At 42.9% G+C, this 14,633-nt stretch overlaps 1 protein-coding gene across 2 annotated transcripts in view; it reads left to right on the forward strand.

Moving 5' to 3' along the window:
* The window catches only part of SYNPR (synaptoporin), a 322,200-nt gene extending 313,023 nt beyond the window's left edge, over nt 1-9,177 (forward strand). For both annotated transcript variants that reach the window (XM_056524521.1, XM_056524522.1), the window contains one exon: nt 6,783-9,177. In XM_056524521.1, the coding sequence (XP_056380496.1) occupies nt 6,783-7,091 (309 nt within the window). In that variant the 3' untranslated portion in view covers nt 7,092-9,177. The remainder of the gene's footprint in view (nt 1-6,782) is intronic.
* Nucleotides 9,178-14,633: the final 5,456 nt, after the last annotated feature.

The following is a 14,633-nucleotide window of genomic DNA, read 5'->3' on the forward strand; positions in this document are numbered from 1 at the left end:
TGATCATTTTACTTGGCTCATATACCTTCTGCTCAGATCACAGCTCAGCTGAGGTTACCATAGACAAGCCTTATCCTTATCAGTTATACATTGCATTTAGAAAGTTTTTAGACCTGTGATCTCCATGATTCTCCACTCAATACCCCACGATGGGAAAATAGAATTTTAGAATTCTTTGAAAATGTATTAGAAATGGAAAACAAAAATTTAAAATGGACATAAGTATCCAGATCCTTTGCTATGATACTTCAAATTTTCCTCTAGAAAGAAGCCTCCCATTTCTCTTAATCATCTCTGAGATGTTTCTACACCTTGATTGGAGTCACCTGTGGAACATTCAGATGATTAGACATAATTAGGAAAGACACTGCCCTGTCTATAAAAGATCTCATAGCTGACAATGCAAATCAGAGCAAAAATCCGGCCATGAGGTTGAAAAAACGGCCTGTAGAGCTCAGAGACAGGATTGGGTGGAGGCATAGATCTGGAGAAGGCTACAAAAGCATTTCTGCTGTACTGAATGTTCCCAAGAGCCTTCAAAATTCTTAAGTGAAAACTGTCATTAGTGTCACCACTCTAACCTGTTGGAACAAGCAGGTAGTGTGGGTGACACTGATGATAACCATACGTACCTGTCCCCGATCCGTGCTCCTGTTATCTTCCTCTGTTCCTTCCATTCCAGCGGAAGGATTGGGGCATGGGCAGAGCTTCCGGATGTCATCGCTGCTGTTTCCCAAAGCCTGCTCGCAGTAGGGCTCAGCATAGAAGCAGCAGTGGTGACATCAAGAAGCTTTGCCCATGACCCAAGCCTGTCGCAGAAATGGAGGAAAATGGCAGAACAATGGGAGCACGGATCAGGGACAGGTACGTATGATTATCATAAGTGTCACCTGTACTACCTGCCTGTACCAACAGGTTAGTGTGGGGACACTTATGACAGTTTTCCTTTAAATGCAAAAAGTTTAGACTGACAAGGACTTTTTCTAGAGCTGGCCGGGACACCAAACTAAGTAATCAGAGGAAAATTACCTTGGTAAGAAAGTTAACCAAGAACCCAATGGTCACTGTGACTGAACTTCAAAGATTCTGAGTAGAGATGGAAGAAACTTTGTGAAGGTCAGCCATCAATGTAGCACTCTACAATCTGGACTTTATGGCAGAGTGGCCAGAAAGAAGCCTATCCTCAGCAAAAGTCACATGAAAGGCCATCTAAAAGCATGTAAAGGACTCTCTGACTGTAAAAAAAAGATTCTCTGGTCTGATGAAACTATGATCAAACTTTTTGCCCTTCACCTTACCAATACCATCCCTACAGTGAAGCATGGTGGGGGCATCTTGCTGTGGTGGAGGGGGTGTTTTTCAGTTGCCAGGAAAGGAGGACTGGTTAGGTTTGAGAGAAAGCTGAATACAGGGCAGGACTGGGACCAAAAATAGGCCCACACATTTTAGCATTAGCAGCCATTTTTTGGTGGGGGTCTGACTGCTGGGACCCCCACTGATCAACTCAACTCATTTGGCTCTCCAGTTGTTATAAAGCTACAACTACCGTCATGCCTGGAGAGCCTCAGGCATTATGGGAGTTGTAAGTTTGTAATAGCTGGATGGCCTCAGATTGGGGCACAGTTTCACCCATCATCACTGCACAATTTAATACTACAGCAGTGATGGGGCAGTCAGACAGAATACACAATTATATCAGTGACCTAAGTGACATCTTCTCTGTAGATCCAAGCACCAGGACTTCTTCCATCTACTTCTTCCTCTGCAGAGTCTGATGCTCAGACGTTGTTGCTCATACTCTGTATGAAGAAAATAATTAATATAACACTGCCAGATAGTGTGCCCCTGCTACACACTTCTCAATCAGGCTAAATCCCCCCATCACTGTCTTCCTCCAGACCCCTCTGTCATAAATGTATGTATGTATGTATGATGTGTATATGACTGGTGTATGTATAATAGATGTGTGTATGTATGATAAATGTGTGTATGAATGATAGATGCGTGTATGATAGATGTGTGTATGTATGATAGATACGTGTATGATAGATGTATGTATGATAGTTATAAATACACACATCTATCATACATACACATATCTATCATACGTACACACACATCTATCATAAATACACACATCTGTCATACATAAACACATCTAGCACACATACACACACCTTCCATACACACATCTATCATACATACACACACATCTATCAAACACACCTATCATACCTATACACATCTGTCATACACACATCTATCATACATACACACATGTATTATACAAACATCTATTATAGATATACATATTTATCATACACACATCTATCATACATACACCACACTTATCATACACACATCTATCATACATGCACATATCTTTCATCTATAAAGACACACATCCTCCCCTATCCATGTATGATAGATGCGTGTATGGTAGATGTGTGTATGTATGATAGATGTGTGTATGTATGATAGATACATGTCTGATAGATAGATAGATAGATAGATAGATAGATAGATCTATCAAACACACACACTTATCCTACACATATCTATCATACATACATACATCTGTCATACACACATCTATCATACATATACACACATCTATAACACACACATTTATCATAAATACATGCACCTGTCATACATTCACACATCTATCACACACACATCATACACCTCTTTCTTACTTATACAAATCATACATACATACATACACCCTTCCCCCTCTATCCTCGGTCTCAACCCAGTCCAATTATTCTCCTGACCTGCGACTGCCATGAAGATGGAGATCAGCGCCACAGCCTGTAGGCGATGTAGTGGAATCGGAGGCAGCACTTACTTCCATTCATACCATGCCGGCAGTTTCAGGCAGGAACACATCAGGGGGTAGTAGCAGTCTTGCGTGTCTGTGTGGGGCGTCTGCTCCCAGCAGCCACTGTGCCTGCTGTTAAAGTGGCAGTGTCCCTGCCCATCTGATTGGACTTGGACCGCTCCAGAGAGCGTCCAGAGAAGAGGAGAGTGACCAAAGAAGGGGGTGGAACAGCTAGAGAAAAGGGCGGAATGCCGATGTGCCCAATTGCCAGTTTAGCCCTTGCTGAATAGAAGAAATTATAGAGATATTTTTAATTAAAACCTCATCCAGAGATCACTCCTTTCATTTTTCAGAGTCCTTTTCAAATATTAAAGAAGCCATCTGATTGGTTGCTATGGGCAACTGAGCAACTTTTCCCTTGGACAGGTTTTGAGAAATCTCCCCTAATGACCTTTGGATAGGGGATAAGTTTTTATCCATGATAAATCTTCTTTACTGCAAGAGCAGTGAGACTATGGAACTCTCTGCTAGAGGAGGTGGTCATGGTGAACTTTGTAAAAGAGTTCAAAAGGGGTCTGGATGCATTTTTGGAGAGTAATTGCTGGTTATGTATACTAAATTTATAGGGACAGAACGTTGATCTAGGGATTTATTCTGACTGCCATATTTGGAGTAGGGAAGGAATTTTTACCTCTAGTATGAGGTTTTTTTTGCCTTCCTCTGGATCAGCTAAACTCAGTAGGGACTCATTAGGGATGTAGGTTGTACTTGATGGACTCTGGTCTTTTTTCAACCTTATGAACTATGTTACTATGTTACCAAGAAAGACCTGATCAAGAGCACTCTGAACCTCTGACTGGGCTGAAAAATTACCTTCCAACAAGTCAATGACCCTAAGCACAGAGCCAAGACAACACAGGAGTGACTTATGGACAAATATGTGAATGTCCATGCCAGAGCCTTGACTTGAAGCCATCTCTCTCTGGAGAGACCGGACAAGGGCCGATATTAATTATTGTCTTTAGACAGTTTTTTGTGTCTAGAAAAAGGTGCAAAAAAGGCGCAAGCAGGGTTTATTTGCGCCTTTTTTGCGCCTTTCTGGGACCCCCGGCGATCTCCTGTACGGGGCCGCGGCTCTCCCGTGCAGGGGACGTGCCAGCCGCAGCATGACATTGCGGCCGCCACGCCTCCTCCACACATCTCTATGGCAGAGGCGGGGAGGCAGCATTCGTGCCTCCCCGCATTCCCCATAGAACTGTATGGGGACGGGGAGGAGACGGGGCGTCACCGTCGACCTCTAGGTCAACGCTAAGTTACCGTGGGCGCTAATGCCGGCGCCCCGTTAGGGAGATCGAGGGGGGTCCCAGCGGTCGGACCCCCGCGATCAAACACTTATCCCTTATCCTGTGGATAGGAGATAAGTGTAATTCCGCTGCAGTTGTCCTTTAAAACTTAACAAAATATGACAAAATGAAAAAGGTCTAAAAACTTTTGGAATACACTGTATGGAACCACTACATTTCAGCCAAGCTTATATATCATCCAGCCATATTCCTTATGATACTTTCAACTGTTACATCAGTTTAATATTACATTTCTAATGTGTATATTAAAATCCCAAATGAAGACTACCAAAAGAAGACCTTCTCTAAGTTGGTAACCTGAGAGAAGCATGCATAAATACATAACCCATCTCCTAAGAGACTTAAAGGGGTACTCCGCCCCTAGACATCTTATCCCCTATCCAAAGGATAGGGGATAAGATGTCTGATCGCGGGGGTTTCGCCGCTGGGGACACCCGCGATATCTCCTGCTGCACCCCGGTACATCAGCAGCCTGGAGCTATGTTTGCTCCATGGCTGAAGACGGGTGATACAGGGAACAGGGTATCGTGATGTCATTGCCCCACCCCCTTGTGACATCAATGCAAGCCTATGGGAGGGGGGCGTAACAACCAACATGTCCCCTCCCATAGACTTGCATTGAGGAGGTGGGGCGTGATGTCACGAGCGGGCGGGCCATGACGTCCTGCCCCCTTTATCGCCCGTCATCAGCCACGGAGCAAACATAGCTCCAGGATGCTGATGTACTGGGGTGCAGCAGGAGATATCGTGCGGTTCACCAGCGGCAGGACCCCCCGCGATCAGACATGTTATCCTCTATCCTTTAGATAGGGGATAAGATGTCTAGGGGCGGAGTACCCCTTCAAGGGCATGAAACATGACTCCCTCAGCACTAGCTCTGTGTTCTCACTTTACCCAGCAGCTCATACCAAGTGCTGATCTACCTACAGAAAATTAACTCTTTCATCTTTTGGTTCTCCAAACTTTTTCTACAATTGTCTACAACTGTTCTTGCTTGTCCAGAGACATCAGACCATAACAAATTTTCCCACATGCTTTTAGGGAACTTAAAGAGTAGCTCCCACCATCTGAATTTTTTTTTCTGTCCCTACCTATTGCTAATCTATCCCTTACCCCCTCCCTGCCTTTTAAAAATTGTTTCCTACCTTATAAAGGTCTTTTCTTCTGCTGCTTGACTCTTGCTCTGCCGAATACGGAAGATTGTTGTCGTGTGTAACACACAGCCAGTACTTGCCAGGAAATCCTGCAGTTTGTTTAATTTTGCAGCGAGCCTCTTGTAAACCTCCCTGACAAGCTTTATTCTCATTTTTTAATTAAATTGGGAGAGACGTCCAATTCTTGGAAATGTCTCTGTTGTGCCATATTTTCTCCACCTGATGATGACTGTCTTCACTGTGTCCATATACATCTGATGCTTTGGACATTCTTTTGTACCCTTCTCCTCACTGATATCTTCCAACAATGGGATCTCTCTGATGCTTTGAAAGCTCTTTGTGGATTATACTTTTGCTCTGAGATATAACTAAGAAAATGTCAGGAAAATCCTACGAAAACAGCTGAATTTTATTTGTAATTATTTCCAGGCACTTTAAATGATGGCAGCTGGGTAATGACTTGTATTTAACATGAGTCTAACTGTAATTTATTAATTCTAAAAAGAATTTCCCACTGTTGTACAATAGAATTGATCATTTAATGGGTCCTATTAAAGGTGAAAAATGTTTAGACAATTTATCTTTGTGTCACTACTGGGCAGGGAAGGAGTGCACACTATTCTCGCCCACTCCCCAATCCCTGCCTACTTACGTACCCGCCCTAGGCAACGGGTCCATAACCACAATGTCAGTTCCTCCCTAGACAAGTGAGGGGAGTCAACTGTCAAAATAATAAAATACAATAATACAGACTCAGGTCAGGGAACAGTAGGGTACACACAGACTAACAAAGCAAAACTAACACAATCCCACAAAGTCAATGTTCCCTATCCGCAACAAAATCCAGGAGTTAGTCAGAGTACAAAATTGCTAATACCAGAGAGAAGTCAAGAAGACAAGCCAAAAGTCAAAATGCCAGATATACAGAAACCGCAGAAAGCTAGCAAGGAATACAAACTGAGCTCTTTAGCAGGCAAAGACTGGGAGTAGACTGCCAGCTTAAATAGGTCCAGACCAGGTGTTCAATCAAGGTCAGCTGACCAGTCTCAGCAGACAGGCGTAACCAAAGCAACAAGTCCAAACAAAAGCTCTCAATGCAAGTTAACACTTTGTCTAATTTTTTTACATCACAAGAAGCTTACACTTTAAGAGGGGTGTGTAGACTTTTTTATATCCACTCCACATGTATATATGTATATTGCTGGGACTAAAGTAAAAAGGATTCCTTCTGGTCCCCTGCTGTTCATCTTGTCTTCCTGCTACTGAGACAAGATCAGAGCAAGACCTGTCTACTGCGGTGTGCCATCTCGGCCTGTGATTGGCTGAGCAGGCGGGTCCTGCTCTGACATCTCAGAAAGTAAATACTGAAATACTACTTTACATTAATTTTCATTGTTTAGAATTACTTTAACTGACACCATTTTCTGATTTTGCTTCTAGGTTTTCGGATTTCTAAATTTTATTCTGTGGGCTGGAAATATCTGGTTCGTCTTCAAAGAGACAGGCTGGCATGCTTCAGGAGGACAAAGGTATCCTCAAGAGGCAATAGAAAAACAGTCTGGTAGTCAATCATTAAACCAAGGTGGATATAACCAAGATACCTATGGACCAACTCCACCATACAACCAACAACAAGCAGGATTTGGACAACAACCTAACTTCGGACAACCAGTTGGACTTGGCCAGCAAAACTATAACCAGGCTCGATTCAATCAAACAGGCCCAACGTCTTTTGCCAATCAGATTTAATAGAAATAGAGAAAAACATGTTCCACCCCAATGATCACAGACAGCTTGAGAAGATATCCTTTCAGTAGGAATGATACAAGAGAGAAACTGGAGTTGAAGCAAATGCAGATGGTGGATCGTGCTATTCTGATACATTTAGGAACTGGTGAAAATCTCTGGTGTATAAAATTACTGTGTTTGTGTGTATATCTGTAAGCAAATTTTGTAAACCTAGATGTTTTATTATGTGGCAAAAATTACAAATTTCACTGTGCAAAGAACAGTATTGTTCAACCCAAATCCTGCATGCTACATCTTTCTTGACAGATGTGCGTTTGCTGTAAATTTTCCGTTTCCTGCATAGTTTTGGGCATGATCCTATGGTTTGAACACATTCTTGCAATATAACTTAGAGTGACATGAGGTATATATGCTGTACTGTAGCCATGTGTTATGGTAACTGTGCAAAAAAAGCCTTTGTTGTATTTGGGTCCCATTATCATACAAGGCTTCAAATGTGTCCCAACGAACCTATTGTCTCTAAGAACAATGATCTTGAGATCTATACATAAAAAGGACTACATCTTTCGATCACGGTAAACACCAACTAAGTGTATGCATGTGAGGCCCATAATAATGATCTCAACATTGCCATAAGATATTTTTTTGTCTTCTTCATATGATATGTTAGGGAAAAAAGTGACGTCTTGTACTGTTACCAATATACCAGTAGCTTGAACAGACATCTTTCACAGAGCATATAGTAGTTGTGACCTTCTTAGTGTGTGTGAGCATGAGGTGAGGACCAAATTACTGTGGTAAATGTTTACAATCTAAGGTATAGTTCACTCTACAGGGAATCTACTTATATACATAGGTTGTGCTAGCTCAGTGAATCTGTCATGTACATACTGTGGAGTCATAGATTGTGTAGACTAAAGCAATAGCTTGAAATGAAAGACACCTAATGTTCATATTAGAAATCTGAGGTTCCATGAATATAATGGCAGGAAGGACCTTAGTGAGGTTACCACTTCCTAATAAATAAATGTCCACCGATATTATGGTTGAAGCAAACACAGATAAATAGCTTGGTGCTAGGTAGCATGCCAACAAGCTACTTCCTTGACCAGAGCACAACTTTGGTGAGAGGAAGAAAAAGCCTAGCAATGATTTAAGCCACTTATCTTGCAAAAATAGCAATATTCTCTTTGTACATGACTGCTGATAGGCCATCACAACAATGCTCACTTGTTCTTGGGTAGTAAGGGCACTTGTACTGTATCTAGCAGCATGTCAACTTCAATAATAGACACAAGGATTGCAGGGTTGTACGAGTCTCTGTGAATGTCTTGGCACCTGACGAAGGGTTGATATTATGAAATGCGTTGGGATCTAGGTCTTTTACTCCTTGATGTAGTTCCCTTTTCACCATTATGAGTCTATATCACTTTGCCAGATCTCTCTCCACAAAGCAAATTGAGCATTAGAAAGAAGCAAAATTGCATGAACAATTTATATAACATGACAGTAAATAGTGTTGTATCCTTCCTAGCACACTACCATATTTTTATGCACTCAACCAACACTTTTATGTCCTACTACCCTGTTATGTACTACGCCCTTTGGACCTTGAATATATTTCACCTTTGATCACTGATTAGTATGCTGAATAAACCTTGTGTGTATGTTTTACTGTAATTGATACAATATATTGCTCCTGCTGAATCTCAGAATTGGATGTTGATGTGTCTGATTAACAATACCATTTTTAATATTGTCTATTGCTAAATGATCGCCAGTTGTAGATGGCCTGTATATCAGGTTTTTGTTATTTTCTAATACATTTACCTATATTCATGAATTTTAGGCGATAAGGACAGATTGAAAGAAATAGTTTTTAACATTTACCAAGAGTCACTAGTCACTGTAATCTACTACCTAGTGCATTGATTTATTGTACTTTTGGCTGTACTCTTGGCAGACTACAAGCACAAATGATATAGTTAGTTATTACTATACACATATTATGTAAACAATGTATGGATCTAAGTGGACAATCTTTATTGTAATTGCATTTTGGCTCAAATAAAGTTGTTGCATAAAATGCAAATAATGATTAATTTTTTTTTAAGTTTATTCATATTGCTATTTGATTGAGTTTTCATTCATAGGAAAGACACACAGGACACATGCCCCAGGGCCTCCACCATCCTTTGTACATTCCTTGATGCAGAATAAATTAGACTGTGAGTGGGAAAAAACTAAAGACAGAGCTTCCCATTGAGCAGTATATTTTGAGCACTTGCAATGTGCAAGGTGAGCGTAATAAAGTAGCTGCTCACCTTCTTGGGTTGTGTTTGGCACACAGCAACCCTATAAGCCTCTTGTCATAGTGGGGACTGCGATGCAGCCGTCCGTTTTTTTCTCGAGTGGATGCACTTCACACTCGATCTGTGTAATTCTCAGTGTAGGCAACAGAAAAAAAGTCTCCAGATAGCCGGCGCAAGCCGCGTGTAGAAAAAACCTGAAGGTAGATTTGTAAATGTTCCAAAGTATCTTTTATTGGCCTCGTCAGACACGTTTCAAGGTGTATCACCTCTTTATCAATGACCACGGCATAAGTACATACAAGTATCACACACAGTATATATAGACTAAAAGATGGGCACCAAAAATCGGCCGCATGTGTGTATAAACGAAGTGTCATAAGCCTGCGCTATGACAGCGCTGCTTACTGACGTGTGATTCATTCATAAAAATGTAAAACATAAAATGCAATATAATCTCTCTAAAATCCTCATTTCTGAGTTTTTTGTATAAAAAATATGTTTATTTTTTTCAGATATTTTTTCAGATATGCTGCCACATACAGCAATCAATTTTTCAGTATATGAAATATAAAATAGTTCATCTGTTCAAACTATCATTATTTTTTAATTATTCCTAATGTGACTTCAAATCAGAAATAATTGTATCATTGCGAAGATACAAGAAATATACATACACTTTCGCAACTTATTGTACAAAGAATATATACTATTAAAAGTATACATTCCCATAAACATGTACAGAATCAGATTGCTAGCATAATCATACCATCGACCATAGCATTCTCCTGTCACCTATGTGCACATCCCCTAATAACACCATTACTGACAATGTACATACCCTTCTGACAACTCAACCAGGAATCTGCATAATATAACCTCTGGCAGCTTCCGATAATACAGACAAAATTCTCACTATATAATATTTGGCAGCACTGCAGTCCCCATATTCTGGGAGATGCACACATCAAAAACCAATCCATGCAATAAAACCACTGATACGAACAAAAACGCATATACCGTATATACTCGAGTATAAGCCGACCCGAGTATAAGCCGAGACCCCTAATTTCAACCCAAAATCCCAGGAAAAGTTATTGACTCGAGTATAAGCCTAGGGTGGGAAATACCTCATCCCCCCCTGTCATCATCCAGACCCGTCATTAACATCCTCATCATTATCCCCTTGTCATCATCCCACACATCCCCCCCTTCATCATCCCCTTATCATCCCACACATCCCCCCTTCATCATCCCCTTATCATCCCACACATCCCCCCTTCATCATCCCCTTGTCATCATCCCACACATCCCCCCTTCATCATCCCCTTATCATCCCACACATCCCCCCTTCATCATCCCCTTGTCATCATCCCACACATCCCCCCTTCATCATCCCCTTATCATCCCGCACATCCTCCCTTCATCATCCCCTTATCATCCCACACATCCCCCTTCATCATCCCCTTATCATCCCACACCCCCCCCTTCATCATCCCCACCCCCCTTCATCATCCTCTTCTCATCATTCGCCCTCAGTGGTCTTCAACCTGCGGACCTCCAGAGGTTTCAAAACTACAACTCCCAGCAAGCCCGGGCAGCCACTGCGGCCTTCAACATCATCCAGCCCCCTCTCACCCCCTTTAGTTCTGAGTACTCACCTCTGCTCGGCGCTGGTCCGGTCCTGCAGGGCTGTCCGGAGAGGAGGTGGTCCGGTGGGGAGGTGGTCCGGGCTGCTATCTTCACCGGGGGCGCCTCTTCTCCGCGCTTCCGGCCCAGAATAGAGGCGTTGCCTTGACAATGACGCAGAAGTACGTTGGCAATGAACGCACCTCTGCGTCGTTGTCACGGCAACGTGACTATTCTGAGGCCGGGCCCGAAGCGCTTAGAAGAGGCCTCCCCGGTGAAGATAGCAGCCCGGAACCAGTATCCCACCGGACCACCTCCTCACCGGACAGTCCTGCAGGACCGGACCAGCGCCGAGCGGAGGTGAGTACTCAGAACTAAAGGGGGTGAGAGGGGGCTGGATGATGTTGAAGGCCGCAGTGGTCTTCAACCTGCGGACCTCCGGAGGTTTCAAAACTACAACTCCCAGCAAGCCCGGACAGCCGATGGCTGCCCGGGCTTGCTGGGAGTTGTAGTTTTGAAACCTCTGGAGGTCCGCAGGTTGAAGACCACTGCGGGTGGGGGAGTTCACTCGAGTATAAGCCGAGGGGGGTGTTTTCAGCACGAAAAATCGTGCTGAAAAACTCGGCCTATACTCGAGTATATACGGTATATCATTTCAGCAGCACTGGATACAACCTTTAGAGCACTGCTGTCCCTGCAATCTGGGAGACACACATATCAGTGATACACGAACCCTTGCTGTAGTATCACCGACATGAACAGAAAACACACATACATACAAAAGTGAAACAAGCCACGTGCATTTACCTTTTTTATTAAAGTTCTTTTATCAAAGCTCTCAACAACATCATAAAATAAGGAGCTGTGCATTTTTGTACAAAAAAAAACTCAGAAATTAGGATTTTAGAGAGATTAGATTGTATTTTATGTTTTGCATTTTTATGAATGAATGACACATCAGTAAGCAGCGCTGCCATAGCGCAGGCTTATGACACTTGGTTTATACACACCGGCGGCCGATTTTTGGCACCCATCTTTTAGTCTATATATACTGTGTGTGATACTTTTATGTATTTATGCCGTGGTCATTGATAAAGAGGTGATACACCTCGAAACACATCTGACGAGGCCAATAAAAGATACTTTGGACCATTTGCAAATCTACCTTCAAGTTATTTCTACACACGGCTTGCGCCGGCTATCTGGAGACTATTTTCTATTGCCTACCTTGATGCAGAATAAGGCACACATATTGCTACTGTCCACTTCAATAGGAATCTATTCTGCCTCGGGGCATATTATAAATGCGCCGGCGGGGGGGGGGGGAATATATTTATAAATGCACCAGTGGGGGTCATATCTTTATTAATGCCCTGCGGGGGGCATATTATAAATGTGCTGGGGGGCTAGATGTATAGGCTATATGTCTGCCACCCCTGCAGCGCTATATCTCTGCCCCCCCCTCCCCAGCTCTTTAAATATACATATGGCCCCCGCTGCCACCTACAATGTTAATTTTAAAAACCCAGCGGAAAGCCCTGAATGGCCGGTACCGAGGAGCCATTCAGGGCTTTCCGCTGGGTTTTTAAAATTAACATTGTAGGTGGCAGCAGTGGCCATATGTATATTTAAAGCGCTGGGGGGGGGGGCAAGATATATAGCCCGCGGGGGATTTAAAATTGAAAGTAAAAACACACGATACATCGCAGCTCCCCTGCTTAATAATTTCTGATCGCATGGGGTCTCAGAAATGAGACCCGGTGCGATCATTCCCTCAGCCCCTGTACTGCAACCCCCAACATGAAACAGACGCTGTTCCATGATGGGGGTAGTAGTACAAACACTAATGTAGCCTCCCCAGCTGCAGACTCCAGCAGCTGGGGAATTACTACTCCCATCATGGAAACAAGTCTATTCCATGATGGTAGTAGTCCCATCTGTGGGAGTCTGTAGGCAGAGGTGTTAAATCGGCTGTACAAGATGGATGTTATAATGGTTCTTAACGGATGAATATGCCCGTTATTTTGATGGACATTATTCAGCCGCTAGCACCCGTTATTTGATCTGTTATTATACATGCGCTTTTACACAGAAAACTGATGTTTAATAACGGATGAATACTAATAGTGTGAAAAGAGCCTAAGATGAATTCTTTATTAACACTGAAAACATGCAATAAAAATGCACACAAAGGTGTTTTGGAGAGTTCTGTCCTTGCTCACGGCGCATAAAATATAAATATACAGTATGTATATATATATATATATATATATATATATATTGTAATATATATATATTGTAAGGATTTCTCCCTGGGGATAGCTCTGGGATTGTCCTTGACACCGCCACAGGACACGTTTCCACTTCAATCAGCAGGCAAACAATAGTACTTTATGCAAGTCCAGCCCCTCACCAGATTTATTAGACAGGTTGCAGGATAAATAAAAAAATAAGACAGGAAGAAACAAAACCCTAGACCATCTAGTCACTAACGAAACAATCCAGCATGCCCTGACTATCCACTGGTGGGCTTTTCCCGGCCATTTAAAACTTATGCCTCCTGCAACCTTCTACTCACTGTTCACACACAGCATTTGCAACCTCTTGTGGTGTGTCTCGTCCACACTTCACTGTTGGGGCCACTCACAGTTCGGGCTGTGTGTTCCTCACCAGGACCCCTGCCTCTCCCTACAGCCACCTTGCTGTCTTCTGGGGAGAGCCCAGACTACACTGTCTGACTTCCGTTCAAACACACTTCCCCTTTCTGCTACCTTATTAATTAGGCCACAGGTGGAGGTTGCCACAGTGTCACATATCCCCCCCCCCCCCCTGCTAAGACCACCAGGAAGGAGCACTTGTATTCAAAAGGTAGAGTCCAACTGCCTTTCCTTTTCCTTGAACAACTTCGTCCAACAGGTTTTGAGGCCCTTGGCTTACTTATTCGACAGATTTTATATGCACCACTTCATTGGTGCACCCTCCTTTCATTCGTACTTTCATCAGCCACCATGCACAAGACTTTTGGTCACCTTTGACAGATTCCTTGTAAAAGGCTCTATTCATGTCACACCTTTGCAACGCTAGGGTCTTCACTTTGGTCTGTGCAGTGCTCTGGACACTAGGTGCGGACAAGGTAGATGCTCCAGGCCTTTGTTTTCTTCCTCTTTCACCGGTACGGCCATCACCCAAACTTTGCTGGTGGCCAACCAAGCCTATATCACCCATTTGAAGGACTTCTGTAGTTATCTCTTGTTTAGCTTCTGCCTCAGAGAACTTCTCTGCCTCAGCATTTTCACTATCCAATGTCCATATCTCTGCAGCTTCAGAGGACCTTTCATAGGGTTTCACTTCAGTCTCAGCTTCAGAGGACTTCTCATATGGCTTCCTCTCATGGTTTTCAGACTCTACCATTTCTTGAGTCCATTGCTCAGACTCTGTTACTTTTAGAGAAAGCATCTCAGTCTCCAGTAGCTTTAAATGTTTCTGCTGCTCACTCTTGAGCTTAGCAGAGTTCACCTTCTCACTTTCCAGCAATTCTGTCAAGTTTTTGACAGTATTCTCCAGGGACAGCAGTTGTTCTCTCATCTGCTCATTGTCCTTATTC

The sequence above is a fragment of the Hyla sarda genome, chromosome 6, assembly GCF_029499605.1.
Source record: "Hyla sarda isolate aHylSar1 chromosome 6, aHylSar1.hap1, whole genome shotgun sequence".
In the NCBI taxonomy this organism is placed as follows: Eukaryota; Metazoa; Chordata; class Amphibia; order Anura; family Hylidae; genus Hyla; species Hyla sarda.